Here is a 14,922-nt window from a genome sequence, read left to right as displayed (position 1 = left end):
TTACCCTTTGTTGTGCCACTGTTCAGAGCTTGTAAAGTCTGTTTGTAATTTGCATTGTCTATGAAGTGTTTTTCGGACATGTTTGCTTGTGGATCCCGTTTGAGGCGTTCTCTCTAACCCGTTCTCTCTTTTGATGGTCCTAAGGGACAATGGGAGGCTTCGGGGAGGCTGACCTTTGCGGACGGACACGCAAGGGTGCCGCACGACTTAGGCAAAACCAACTAAGTCCGTGTCATATGGTATCAGAGCGGGACAAGCACTCATAGAAACACTTGACATGCAAACGTGGGGGACCTAGCGGGGCTGCGTTGAGGGCAGTCAGCACACGCGCGACCGTTTGAGGGAAAACGGGCATGGAGATGTAGGGAAAGGAGTCGCTCAGAGGAGCGGGCATCCGAGATGGGCATTCAGAGGAATGGCCAACCCTTCGCGCAAGAGGCACCACGAGAACAGGCAAGCTTGGAAGAATTTGGAGCGCACAAAGGTTGGGATGGCTGAGTTTGAGCTACGGCTCAACGTTGACAACAATACTTGATGGTGCTCTAGGCAAGCGAGGCGCTTGGCAAGAATGAGACCATGCAAGGTGGAAAGAGTTGCTCAACGACCAAAAGAGTTATGCAAAGCTCACGGAGGTGAGGGGAATTGCTAACTCGAAGATTTTGGTACTCATGCATGGGCTTGTATGCGGACGACGGAATGTTCGTGGCCATCCCAAGGCGGCCGAGACTCGGCACCATGGAGCATTGAAACTTTCTCTTCGGCATGTGAAGGATACGTCCGTAGGCGGCTGAAGTGTGCAATGAGTTCAGCATGTTGTTAGACCTTGAGGGGTGCAGTGGGGGCTGTATTGACGGGGAGTCGCAATCTAGCAAGTGCGTTTGCAGGAGGCAGAACAATGCATAGTTTGTTCAGCAGATCGGAGTAGTCCAAGGGGATGGGGGTCTCCGAAACGAAGAGAGATGTTGCTCCAACGGGATAGTTATCCAGGAGGGATAAGTCTCGGCACTCCAGAGGGAGAATCATGTGAGACGGACTTCACATGTTGAGGAGGAGTACCTCACAAACAACAACTCCACGAAGCTCAATGGACCGAGCAAGCAGCGAGGAGTTGCCGCATGATCTCGCTCGAGAGAATGCATTGGTGGATGCATTGCGAGATCAAGTGGGGGAGCGACCTGGAGCAACACAAATGAAGGCACACTTGGAGTCGATATGAGATCGGACTCAAGGGAGGGCTGACCCGTGGAATGGTGGGCACGAGGGCCACCATCGACTCAATGCAAAAACGAGGAGCGGAGCAACTTGGGTGTAACTTGGTGAAGTACCCAAGCCGCATGAAGGGAGCCAACAGAGAAGTTGGAACATGGAGCAGAGGCACAGTGCTTTCCTTAGACAGGGGTCAAGGACATGAACACTTGCAGAGGCAAGAGCAGGATCATGTTGTTCCATGGGTCCTTCATTCTGACGGAGCGGACTCATCTTGCATGGTGCCAAAGACGAAGGGAGCTTCAGGGCACATGCACCTTATCTCGGAGGAGCATTTGAGGGAGGAACTAAGGCGACTCAATTTGCGGAGGCGAAGTTGGGTTCAGAAGGCCTTAGCACGGGGCAAGAGGACGCAGAGGCGGGTACTCTTGAAGAATATGCCACAGTGTTGCCATTCGAGTTGCTATGAAGGAAGCGGTGCGCAGCGGAGATTGTGCTGGTAGGGGCAGAGGCCCAGGATCCAGACAATGGTGCACAAATTACAGTGAAGTCGGTGGACTTCGGGAGCTACTAGGCGACGGACTGTCCTAGAGCGGTGCTTCATCTAGGTGTGACCCAAGAGTGGGTGGATGAAGGTCGATTGCCAAAGGAGCGAACAAAATCGAAGTTGGAGGAGACCCTGCGATGTATTGGCAGAGGCCACACATGGAGGGTTCACAATTCGAGTTTATTCCCCAAGGATCAGAATGCAATGGAGATGTCACCAGGAGGCGACATGGTGCAGCGGATCGTGGTGGAACAGTTCGTGGCAATGCGATACACACGACAGTGCGTCCCGTGAGGGATGTGATCATATGGAGGTATGATCGGGAGCTACTGGGAGCTCCGCTTTGGTGAACAACACGACGGCAAGAAGGGCTATGGATTCAAGGAGTGAAGGCCATGGTACCGCAGAGGCGGGTCTTCCGGGCGTGCACCGAATTTTGCATCGGATGAAAACCTTGGTCATCAGCATATGGGGGCTGGGTTCCACCAAGGGAAAAGTTCGTATGCAAGTACCAGGGAGTCCCATGGGAGGGACTTGATCATGCAGAGGTATGATCGAAGCAGCTGGAGAGTTGGACTGCTCCAGAGCTCATATTCGCTTAAGGGAGCCCGGCAAGTCAGAGGACAAGGCCGAGTAAGCGAACGTTGCTACCAAGGAAGCTATGGAGAACAGAATCGGTGCAAATCCTACAATGCGATGGCAGAGGCCATGCATGGGAGTGCAGTCTGTCTTTCCATCGACCAAACAGACTGCTTGGAGAACACAGAGGTGTTGAAGCAGGGGGTCGAAAGGGGCGAGGAAGCGACGATGAGTCCAGAGGGACTTAGCTACCCAAAGTCAAGCAATCAGTTAGAATGGAGGTGGACTCAGAGGAGTGCCACGGAGACATCTCTACTGATCGTGAAGAAAAGGGATTCAGATGCGAGGCGACGGATAGTAGGGCCATGGGCATGGCAGCGCCATGGTACCGCAGAGGCGGGACTTCCGTCAAAGTCATTGATCCCTTGCTCTCACGGAGGGAGAGCGTTTGGTCGTGAAAGGGGCCGAGGAGGTGGAGTATGCAGAGGCAATCTCCAAGTACCGAGACAAGGCTGAAGGGCAGAGGCCAAGAAACTTCGTAAGACCGGTGTCAACAAGTTTCTCATCAAGATAGCCGTAAGTGAAGGACTTCGGGTCATGCAAGAGTGCACGACCAAGGAACGAAGTAGGCAGTACGCGGTGCTGTACCTTTGCTACTCAGTGGAGTAGGCGGCAGGGTTGATGGAGAAGACGGTACAATCCCAGAGGCGACCTCATCTATCAGAGAATTACTCCAAGTTGGGGTGAAAACTTCCCGCATTCCAGAAGTTCGATGGCATTGAGAAGGTGAATCACAGTAACTAACTCAATGCAAGGAGTGCAAACACTTCATGTGCTTCAGAAGTGTGAGCAAAGAGCAGGCGAAGGCCAGTAACCAGCTCGATGCATGAAGTACAACCTCGAGGAGGCGGGCGAAGTCAAGTAACCTTTGCCTTCTCAACTCTTAAGAGAATGGGCGAAACCGAGTACCCCAGTTCTCTTATCTATCCAGCAGAGGAGCTCTGCACAAGTTCAAAGACCCTTCGAAGATAATGGAAGACAATAGTTGTCAAATCCTCACCAACGGTGATCAGTGCTACTGAGAGTAGATTGTCCGCTTCATTTCCCAACGAAATGCCAATCGAAAGCGGAAGTGATGCGAACCTACTTGGATATGACAACTAACTGAAAGAAGAGTCAATGAGCAGATTTTGTGGAGGAAGGACCCAAAATTTCAGAAGTTTGCGAGGCGATGCTCGTTAAAGCTCCAACAAGCATCCACCCAGTTCAAGCAGCATGTGGAAATTTTGAGAGACTGGCGCAGTAAGGATGGTCTTTTCCTTCATTTGGTGGATCCGCAGGAATCAACGAGGATCAACACAACTCAACCAACCCCACACCAGAGTCAGAGACATTGGCGAGTTGAAGAAGCATGGCGGATCAAAGGTTCGACTACTCAAAAACAGCAGCGGAGAGCAGCTGGGAGCCAGGAGGCGCATTGCAGCTGGAGCAGAAGATTGAAGACTCAGCAAAGGCGAAGAGTTGCAGTGTTCACAAAGGCTTCGACGAGGACGTCGAAGGGATAAGTGGGGGAGAATGTCACGGACAAACTTCTCAACAAGACGTTGGATGTAATGCTTATGTGTGTCCGTGTCTTTTGGCATGTTCATGCCCTGTACAGAATGTAAAGGGGCGGCCGAAGGCTTATAAGTCCCATTTTAGTTGGGTTGGTGGCCTCTTTAGGCTTGTAAATAAAGGTTGTGTCATGTGGACACGTGAGAGAGCTTTTCGGTCTGTAATGGACCATTTTACCCTTTGTTGTGCCACTGTTCAGAGCTTGTAAAGTCTGTTTGTAATTTGCATTGTCTATGAAGTGTTTTTCGGACATGTTTGCTTGTGGATCCCGTTTGAGGCGTTCTCTCTAACCCGTTCTCTCTTTTGATGGTCCTAAGGGACAATGGGAGGCTTCGGGGAGGCTGACCTTTGCGGACGGACACGCAAGGGTGCCGCACGACTTAGGCAAAACCAACTAAGTCCGTGTCAGTTGGTGTAAACAACTTCAAGCCGTGGTCTCGGGGCCGTCGCGACTTAGTTCGGATCCGGATGATAGGGGATCTCCCTAGGACGTCTCCCGAGACCGTCGAGACGACTGATTGCGTTGGCCCGATCAAGACGAGGTCGTCGTTTCCACTGGGAGAGAACCCCCGCCTGCGCCTTTAGTGGACAACCTCCGCCTTCGCACATGCACAAAGGTCGGGTCGGGGAGCTCGACCCGATCCCTCCGACGATCAAGTTAGTGGATAGTCGTGAGGGATTTCTTTGGCTAAGTTTCCTGTGTCTCCTCCTTCTCCTCCTCCTTTTCTCTTCTCCTCCTTTCCTCTCCCTTTTTTCTTTCTTCTTTCCCCTCGGAGCGCGAGGGTTTTTATAGTGAGAATTATCGTTGCCTGATATGCTGGGCCGTAGGGAGCAGGACCGTACTTCTGGTAGCGTCCGACATTGTCGTTGGCGTGGCGTGAGAGATGAAACATGAACAGGACATTAATGCGCCTTCGTAGGCATTCCGGTCCACGTTGACCTGGTGCCTCATCAAAACAACAGAGGCGTGATGCATCGTCTGATGCAGCTGATGTCACGTGAGTCTTATCGTAATTATTACCCTCATCAGCCACATTTCTTTGCTGACAGTAATAGAGCTCTTCGGTTACTGAAAACTTATTTTGTTAGCTACTGAAGGGTCGATTTTAGCGCCTTCAAGATCAAACTTGAGGTCTAATTTCTGTAACTTTCTGTCATTGGAGTTCTCATCATCTCATATAGAACTGGAGGAGCTTTTCTCTCCGTTCTACGTATCTCTGACGTCACTTCCTTTGATCTAAATATTGAGGTACATAATGTATTTATAGCAATATATTTGTGTTTGAATCTTATTAGAACTGTTTCTAACACTTGCCACAGCCCATAATTAAGAGCCATGCGTCTGAAGGGCAGCAATAAAATATGGTTCGGATCACAGCCACAGATCTAATGGATACAAAATCCGCCAGCCCTCATGCATGTGCCAGACGAGAATTGGGTCCCACCCCCCATGCACATGAGAGCTGAAATGGTTCCCTTCCTCCTTCCTATAAAACCCTAAGCATCATTCTCCGATTCTATCTCCCATATCCACCAACCTCGCTTGGAGAGAATGGCTTCCGAGGCTGTGTTATCCTCCTCCTCCGCAGCTCTCCTTCTCTCTCTCAACCTCCTCTTCTTCGCCATGGTCTCTGCAGGCGCCCCATGCCCACCTTCACCCTCCAAGAAGCCACCCACGCCTTCTCCTGCCTCCGGCGCTTGCCCCGTCGACGCTCTTAAGCTCGGCGGGTGCGCCAACGTCCTCGATGGCCTCATCCACGCCAAGGTGGGCAAGCCACCCAAGGAGCCCTGCTGCTCCCTCATCGACGGGCTCGTCGACCTCGAGGCCGCAGTGTGCCTCTGCACCGCCATCAAGGCTAATGTGCTGGGCATCCATCTCAACCTCCCGATCAACCTCAGCTTGCTCCTCAATTACTGCGGCAAGCAGAGCCCCACCGGTTTCAAGTGTGCTTGAGAGGAGTCCATCGTCACTTCATTTTCCTCATTGTGATGGGTGTTGTTCTTCGCTCTATCTTCTGAAGCCTTACCACTTCCGAAGCAAATAAGGATCTGCTTGTTGTTCATTAGTGTGTTGCAATGACATTTGGTTGTACTCCTCACAAAATAAAGAAAATGTAGCTTCTTTTTTATATTACATTATCAAGTGCAATTTTAAAGGATCGAACATTTATATGATAAATGTATGAATCAATCCATGTAATAAAAATTTCTTTTAATTTTATTTAGAAAAAGATAATCAATACTTAGAATTTGATAAGATGTCTAACCACACAACATCATCATCATTACACTAACTCAGATATCTTATCATTATGAAAAATCATTGCAAAAGGTGTCATGTGCTACTTAAGCTCTTACTCACTTTTAAATCCTCCAAGCCGCCTTAATCATCATATTGCTTTTTATTGGATCCCAGAATATTTTACAGAAATTTTCTAGCACCCCCAATTAATCTCACATCGAAAGTGAGCAAAATTAAAATTGACTTATAAGAGTTTATAAGGGTAAAAATGGCAACAGATGCCATGACGTCAGCCACCCTAGGTGGACGCACTGCCCGAGGAAGCAAGCATTAATGCCGACTTGACGTGCGCCAACGTCACCATCTCTCACCAACAACCTCAGCATTTGACTCCATGCGCTCAACCGACGCAAAGGAGCACGTCGACCGAGGCGTACCCATATCCTACGGTAGCCCGGTCCTCCATGCAACCCAGTGGCAATGTCAGACGCCACAAGAGGTACTGTCCTGCCCCTGCAAGCAGCCACATCAGGTAACATCAGACTCATCTATAAATACCCCAGAGTTCTAAACGAACGAGGAGGGAGGAACTCACTTAGACACAAAACACTCAGAGGCTCTTCTTCTGCCTCATCCACAATCCCCTCCACATCGCTAACTTGATCGTCGGAGGGGTCGGGCCGAGCTCCCGGCCCAACCAGTGTGCAGGTACGAGACAAGGTTGCCTCTTCCCCGACGCTGCGGCAGAGCTCTCCTCCTGACGGGACATCCAGATCAGACCACCGAGGTCGGCCACCAGGAGGACCCGAGGCACCCTACGCGAGATCCCCGCCTTCCGGACCCGAACTGAGCCACGACGGCCCCGAGGCCATGGCTAAAAAAGTTATTTACCATAACAAGAGTCACTACTACAACTCCAGCTTAAGCAAATTAGTCCCACATCAGGGTCGTGACCGTTCTACTTCGAGGCATCAAATAAGTTTGGACATCGGATTCAAGTTCGAATCTTCTCACCATGATAGATGATCAAAAAAGAATTCCAATCCACAATAAGGAAGAAGAAGGTCATAACACATCGCACGTTCGAACTGTTGAGGCTCAAAGTTTACAACCTAAATATCGTCGAAGAAAGCTCCTAACTCACAATCATGATTTGAAGTTTCTTGTAATGGTCGTCTGGTTGTCTCATAAGTTTCTCCTGATTCTTCGTTCGGCTTGGACACATGCGAAACTCGATCGCATGCTTTTGTCCAAGGAGACACATGCATGCAGGTTCACGTGTGCCCATCTTGCTAGCTAACGTACGTAACTCTCAATTCTTTATGATCCATGCGATGCAATAATTGAGTCTAATGTAAGTGGAGAATGAATTCAAAAGGTGTTAAATCCAAGGAGATGGCAGATGGTATGTATCACGGGAGTTAAGGAGAGATCAACCACTGCAGATCATTACAACTTTGCTGACGAACTATTACTGTTTGCCTGACAAATAATCAACTTACGATTGGATCCAGAAGAAGAGGCAGGCAAGCTAGGAAATGGATCGTAAAACATATGTGTAAATGCAGAACATGAGTATCAACATAGTAATTGAATTCACAGTTATTTTGCCCTCATCTAAGAGTCTCTGTCAAACTATATAACTACTATAACTCCTCGGTTTAATTCCACATTAGAACTAAGTTATAAAGATTTAATGAGAGTATATTATCCTTAATTTAAGCCTAAGAATTACAGATCCGTTGAGTAAATATGTGTCATGCTAACTAATGTTCTTATGAATGGATGAGTCCAACAACACATGGTTCAATCAACCCTGTGAAGGTAAAGGGGGTTGATCCAGAGCCCAGTTTGTTCTATATATTCACTTGTTTGTACATGAGTATTTAAGACTAATTTGTAGTTCTATGCACTTACAATTCGAGTAACCCAACATGATCGATCAGACTTAACAATCGGCAACTCAGCCAAGTCTAATTAACCACTAGGCCAAGGTATGATGTCAAAAGAGGCATGAAATAAGAGAGATGAATCATGAAATAATATGCCAAGATATGTAAATCATTGCACTCATAATTTTCGGAATTCGGTATATCATATCTGTTAAGAGAATTAAGTTTTATTAAAAAAGATTAATTTTTTTTATAATGACATGGGTGAAAACAATTATAACCTTTAGAATTTAGTGAGAATTGAGATGTTATACTATGATAAAAATCATTATAAAGAAGATTATGAAAATAATAAGCTACTAGTAAATTAGATGGATTACATATAATAAAAATATATGAATGTAGCTTTAAGCAACTCTTATCTATGACCCTATAAATAGATAAGTTTTAACCTGGAAAAAAAAAGAAAAAAAGAAAAGTGTAAAGACTTATCTATCAAAAATAAAAATTTTAGTTTTGCCTCTTGTTTCATCCCTAATTCTTCCTCTTTAACACTCTCTCTATTTTATCTTTTCGTTTCCTCATCAAAGTCACATCAGAGTTAAATCAAAATGACTAATAACATGCAACTTCAATGTTTTGCTTAGATCATAAGACATATGAGAGGTGATAGAGAGAGGCTACGAGGACCCTCATGATGATATCATCCTTACGGTAAGCTAAAGAGATTCCTTGAAGAATATGAGAAAGAAAGACAAGAGGATACTCTTCCTCATCTATCAAGGGTTAGACAAACAACTATGAGAAAGTTGCGATCGCCAACACCACCTCTACATATGTTTGGAAGATTCTTCTAAACTCTTTTAAAGGAGTTGACAATATGAAAAAAAATTGGACTTTAATCACTTAGAGCTGAATTTGAAACATTGCAAATGAATGAATATGAGACTATTTTGGATTATTTTATAAGAGTTCTTACTATTGTCAATCAATTAAGAAAAAATAGTGAGAATCTAAAAATTATGTGGTCGAAAAAATACTTTGATCACTATATGAAAAGTGCAACTCTATCAGTTAAAGGATTTAGATCAAATGATTATTGATGAGTTAATGAATTCTTTGCAAGCACAAGAAGAAATTAGATGCTATGGAACAAGTTCTCCAAACAAAACTCACTTTGAAAAAAAGAAATGAAGATTCATGTAATCACGATCATAGAAGAGGTCATGATTATGGTAGAGGACGAAGCCAAGAATGAAGAAAAAAATAATAATAATAATAATAATAATAATAAAAGATTAAAGCCCGAATAAGAACGAGAAGATAAAGATATAATCATTCCAAAGTTCAATGCTATTATTACAAAAAAATCAGTGTTCTACTTAACATACTGTGTTGCCTTGCTCTGACGTTATATAGTCTCACCTGCACCTTAAATATTCTTCTACACATACATAATCTTCTTTCCAGCCAAAGAGTAGGTAGGTATTAAAGAAAAAATATCTACACTGTGTTCGATCACAAGATCTTACTATCAAGTCAAAATTATGAGTCAATTTTTTAAGATAAATCTAAATGCTCTACTCGAGAGAATGAGCTTTGATGCTTTGGTAAAATCCCTTCAAATCAAGAAAATAACATTTCGACTCTTTTGTGCCACATGAAAGATCATTTTCTTTTTATTCTTTCTTGAAAGATCTATCTCGTTGTATGATGCCGTGTGGTTCCATCATTCATGCAACAACTTCAAAGCTGAGATATGGTATCAATCATACGTGGATGGTAGTTGAAATAGGCAACTCTCTCGATGCGAACACCACTCCAAAGCAAAGGCAGCCATCACAATGACCTCCTTGACTCCTGTCAATGTTGAATTCATCCTCCTCGCATCTTGTAGCACTCGATTACGACGTCTCATCTCCATTCAAGTATGACAAGCACTTTAGCCTTTGCTTGAGGGAATTGATAAGCTTATAGGTTCTCGATTTGTCGTTCAAAATTCATGGTATCTGATGAGACAACACGAGTTGACATCGACAAACAAAGACAATTCGACTTAATAGTATGATACATATATTATATATATATATGATAAAGATCTGCAAATTTTTCGTGCCTTGCATTTGTATGCATGACACACAGCTTATCCACACAAATTAATCATACCCTACATGCTCACTCTGAGCTTACAGAAACAAGAATCATTCTGATTACCATGATGTTTTGGATGAAGTAATTAGTTGTCCACCTACCTACAATTAATGCTTAGGGCATCTTTAATTCAAGATTTATTTGTTACAAGTAACCATTTACCATTCCAGTATTACAATCATTTTTTAGGGCATTCTTTCGCTCATCATAGCTTTCAGCATAAGCTCTAACTTTTAGATGATGAATAGAATATTTCATTCTTAATTATCCCTTTATATTATAGTAAAATTCTTTTGACAATATTTAAATAAGATGTCTAAGGAGTTTCTATGTATCTATTTATTAAATTAACTCTAAATAGTATATCAAATCGAGTGCATGTCAAATATCTTAAACATCCAATTAATTTTTTATAATAAATTAGATTAATATATTTACCTTCATCTATGTATCTATTTATTAAATTAACTTGGTGTCATATTTCATAGGTAGAATGACAATCTTCTTTAACAAAGAGTTTGTTTTCTTCAAGCACTGAATAATTGCATGACATTTGATGGTTTGGAATCTAATCTGCTCTTAGAACCACCACTTAACATTTTTTAGTGATTGTGACCATTGTGATAGTTGGGTGAAATTTGAACACAGCTTCATTGTCATCTCATTCTTTTTGACATGACCTTCCCCAGCTGATGCATCTCAAACCAAGTCTTCTACTTGTGACAGAACGCCACAGTAGGAAACTCATGATCTGATAAGCTTAAATCTTCATCTGCTGCATTGTATCATTTCAACTTGGGTCCACAGGAGAGAAAAGATAATGAGGTTGGAGCATTACAAGAGGGAGTGGGGCATGCATAGCTTTTCTTCGCTGGTAAGCATCAAGGTTGATCCTTTGCAAATGTAATTCAATGTGCAGCATAAAGACGCTTAGTTAGGCGTTGGAACTAATCACTTGGATCTCACACAGACATGATGAGCATCATGGAGGCCATCGAACTTGCATCCACCAAACCACACTATATATGGACCTCTGCAACTGCTCATACGGCACATTGGCAGAGTCGTCTGTCCTCCACAGCTGCAGCTATGAGCTTTGCTGTGACCAGAACAAGCCGGTCTTTGGTCACTCCATGCGGGGTCACGCCGACGGGCTCGCTCGGCCTCTCCGCCATCGACCGGGTGCCCGGCCTCAGGCATATGGTGCGGTCGCTACACGTGTTCAGGCAAGGCCGGGAGCCGGCCAGGATCATCAGGGAAGCACTGTCGAAGGCGCTGGTGAAGTACTACCCCTTCGCGGGGCGGTTCGTGGACGATCCCGAGGGCGGCGGCGAGGTTCGTGTCGCTTGCACTGGCGAGGGCGCTTGGTTCGTCGAGGCCAAGGCGGACTGCAGCTTGGAGGACGTGAAGTACCTCGATCTCCCGCTCATGATCCCTGAGGACGCGCTCCTGCCCAAGCCCTGCCCGGGACTGAACCCCCTCGACCTCCCTCTCATGCTGCAGGTAGCTGATGAGTGAGTGAGAATGCATGGTTACGTTCGTCTGATCGACCTCATACTACAACAATACTGCACTGCACTCCTCTGCTTCCTCAGGTGACAGAGTTCGTGGGCGGCGGATTCGTGGTCGGCCTCATCTCCGTCCATACCATCGCCGACGGCCTCGGCGTCGTCCAGTTCATCAACGCCGTCGCCGAGATCGCCCGTGGCCTGCCGAAGCCCACCGTGGAGCCTGCATGGTCCCGGGAGGTCATACCCAACCCACCTAAGCTGCCTCCCGGTGGCCCGCCCGTGTTCCCCTCCTTCAAGCTGCTCCACGCCACCGTCGACCTATCCCCTGACCACATCGATCACGTCAAGTCCCGACACTTGGAGCTCACCGGCCAGCGCTGCTCTACCTTCGACGTCGCCATCGCCAACCTGTGGCAGTCCCGCACGCGCGCCATCAACCTGGACCCAGGCGTCGACGTGCACGTGTGCTTCTTCGCCAACACTCGCCACCTGTTGCGCCAGGTCGTCCTCCTGCCCCCCGAGGATGGCTACTACGGCAACTGCTTCTACCCGGTGACCGCCACCGCCCCAAGCGGCAGGATCGCATCGGCCGAGCTCATCGATGTCGTCAGCATCATCAGGGACGCCAAGTCGAGGCTGCCGGGCGAGTTCGCCAAGTGGGCTGCCGGGGATTTCAAGGACGACCCTTACGAGCTCAGCTTCACGTACAACTCGCTGTTCGTGTCGGACTGGACCCGGCTCGGCTTCCTCGACGTCGACTACGGCTGGGGCAAGCCCCTCCACGTTATACCGTTCGCGTACTTGGACATCATGGCGGTCGGCATCATCGGGGCGCCGCCGGCGCCGCAAAAGGGGACTCGGGTGATGGCGCAGTGCGTCGAGAAGGAGCACATGCAGGCGTTCCTGGAAGAGATGAAAGGCTTCGCTTAAACCAGCAGCAGTGTAGTACTTGTCAGTATCCTATAATAATGTCCGAGTTCAATGTTTCATGCATGCTTGTCATCAGAAGAAGAAAGATCAAATCGCACCAAGTGACGGCATTTACTAACCGCGTCCGGCATCACTAGATGCAAAAGGCTCACGACTATGTCAGGCGGAAGCATTGGCATAATCGTATCGCGGCGACCGTGGGCGTCGCCGAGCAACGCATGTGCACAGTCGCACCATGACGTTGGTGAGGTCTCATCGGGCATTACGTGTGCACAACCGGGCTCATGGCGGGGCGGTGCGTGCAAGCGACAACCATAGGCCATGAGCATGGCAGCGACAGCATGCCTTGTGCGGCAGTAGGAACTGAGAATTAGGTTTTGTTTTAAAATATTTTTACCCCTTAAAATAAAAAAAAGAAGTCTAATTTGTGCCTAAAAGTTTTTTTTTTTTTTTCATTTATTACCTTCAAGAATAATTTTTTTATTATATATCCTAAAGTAAAATTATAGTTTTATCCTTCAAAAATTATAATTTTTAAAATTATATTCTTAATTATAAATTTGATTAATTTAATTTATTTTAATAAAAAAATTTTGATCGGAATTAATCATATTTATGTTTTAATTCGGGAAAGACTAAATTTGATCAATTTTTGACTTTGATCTATTTTAATTTTGATAAGCTTAATTGGGTGAATGATTAGCCCAAATTTATAAGTCCAATTTAGATAGCCCAATTAAATAGGATAGTCCAATATATATATATATATATATATATATATATATATATATATATATATATATATATATATATATATATATATATATATATATATATATATATATATATATATATATATATATATATATATATATATATATATATATATATATATATATATATATATATATATATATATATATATATATATATAATTTTTTTCATATGACATATTGATAAAATTTTATATGTGATAAATAAAAATCTAATTATTATCCTTGAATATTTGTTTTGTTATTCACATGCATATATTTAAAATTATAAAATAATATTTATTTTTTATAAAAAGATATGATCTATGTTTCATCATGATTATAGTTATCATATAAGTTTTCTTTTATATTAATCAATATTTGATAATTATTATTATTAAACTATTTCGATATAAATTAGATTAAAGAATATGATAAATATTATTTATAACTCATGTCCCTATGTTTTATTTGAGTGATAGTTTTGGCCTTAAATGATAGGCATATGAGATATGAATTATAATAAAAAAATTTATCATTTATATAATATTTTAAATTATATTTTATATTATTGTATTAATCTTACGGCCATCAAAATAGCCTAAGTCAATAACTTATAAGATTATAAACTTAGTCCTGAATGATATTTAAAAAATAATATTTATAATCATACATATAATTAGAAGATTTATTATAACCTTGTAGTGGTTATAATTACCTCCATTGGTGTGTACTGTAAGTCGACTGTGATCATGCAGTGGTTGAAGTCCTTCACACAAAGAGTCTTGCCAAATGTGGAATGCAATTCTGAAGCACAAAGCACCACTCTGGTTGTAACCTTGTAGCTTTGGGTTCTGTTCCTGGTGTTCCCTATGCTTGAGTGCAAGTCACCCTCTATTCCTCCTCAACCCAGGTTTGGTAGAGGAACAAAACGCTTGCCTTTCTTCCACGTCCATGTGAGCCGCAGCCGGATGCGCTCTTGTTCATGGTACTTTGCTTCAGTTACTTTTGTTTCTTGTCATCTCAAGCTTAATGAACATAGAAACAAGTGTGGATGGTGCCAATAATTGTCATGTACTACCCCACTCATTCCTCTCTTTTGTTTGGGACCGTTCATGTTTCCTCACACTAGAGAAAAATCTTGTTCTACCTGCCTCTCGTGATGATAAAGGACACAAAAGAAAGGATAAAAGGGGCCTTTTTCTTACTCCCAGCATGTTGTTCATGGAGCAAACCACTTGTTTGAGAGAGAGAGAGAGAGAAGGGGGGGAAGACGACTCCTGAACTGCAGTTCCATGCATAGGTTGAGTGTGTGAAAAGAAAAAACCCAATAGCTTGATGATGATGTTGTAATTGGGTTGATGTGAAGCATGAAGTCTTTTCTATCAGCGGAGGGATCAAACTAAAGTAGTGCAGGAATAGCTTCTCCACAGCCGCACAACTGTTGGATGGCAGAGCATCGCCCATGCCGTCATCCCTAAGGAAACACATCTTGAAG

At 44.4% G+C, this 14,922-nt stretch overlaps 2 protein-coding genes across 2 annotated transcripts; both read left to right on the top strand.

The window, feature by feature from the left end:
* The first annotated feature begins 5,458 nt into the window (after positions 1 to 5,458).
* Positions 5,459 to 6,080, top strand: LOC103992849 (14 kDa proline-rich protein DC2.15-like). Its single transcript, XM_009412735.3, has one exon. The coding sequence runs from the start codon at positions 5,499 to 5,501 to the stop codon at positions 5,898 to 5,900; it is 402 nt and encodes a 133-aa protein (XP_009411010.2). The 5' UTR covers positions 5,459 to 5,498; the 3' UTR covers positions 5,901 to 6,080.
* A 4,902-nt stretch (positions 6,081 to 10,982) lies between these two features.
* On the top strand, positions 10,983 to 12,731 carry LOC103992855 (acyl transferase 4-like). The gene is made up of 3 exons (XM_009412746.3): positions 10,983 to 11,105; positions 11,202 to 11,734; positions 11,827 to 12,731. Exons 2-3 carry the CDS (start codon positions 11,204 to 11,206, stop codon positions 12,670 to 12,672), a joined length of 1,377 nt encoding a protein of 458 aa, XP_009411021.2. The 5' UTR covers positions 10,983 to 11,105; positions 11,202 to 11,203; the 3' UTR covers positions 12,673 to 12,731.
* Positions 12,732 to 14,922: the final 2,191 nt, after the last annotated feature.

The sequence above is a fragment of the Musa acuminata genome, chromosome BXJ2-1, assembly GCF_036884655.1.
Source record: "Musa acuminata AAA Group cultivar baxijiao chromosome BXJ2-1, Cavendish_Baxijiao_AAA, whole genome shotgun sequence".
In the NCBI taxonomy this organism is placed as follows: Eukaryota; Viridiplantae; Streptophyta; class Magnoliopsida; order Zingiberales; family Musaceae; genus Musa; species Musa acuminata.
The sequence above is the reverse complement of the archived record's forward strand: the minus strand, read 5'-3'. Positions and strand labels throughout refer to the sequence as shown.

What these genes read in the sequence shown, in the direction of transcription:
- LOC103992855 (XM_009412746.3), top strand. Translation starts at nt 11,204, where the DNA reads ATGATGAGCATCATGGAGGCCATCGAACTTGCATCCACCAAACCACAC. An exon ending in ACCTCCCTCTCATGCTGCAG is followed by an intron (nt 11,735 to 11,826) that starts GTAGCTGATGAG and finishes CTGCTTCCTCAG; the next exon opens with GTGACAGAGTTCGTGGGCGG.
- LOC103992849 (XM_009412735.3), top strand. Translation starts at nt 5,499, where the DNA reads ATGGCTTCCGAGGCTGTGTTATCCTCCTCCTCCGCAGCTCTCCTTCTC.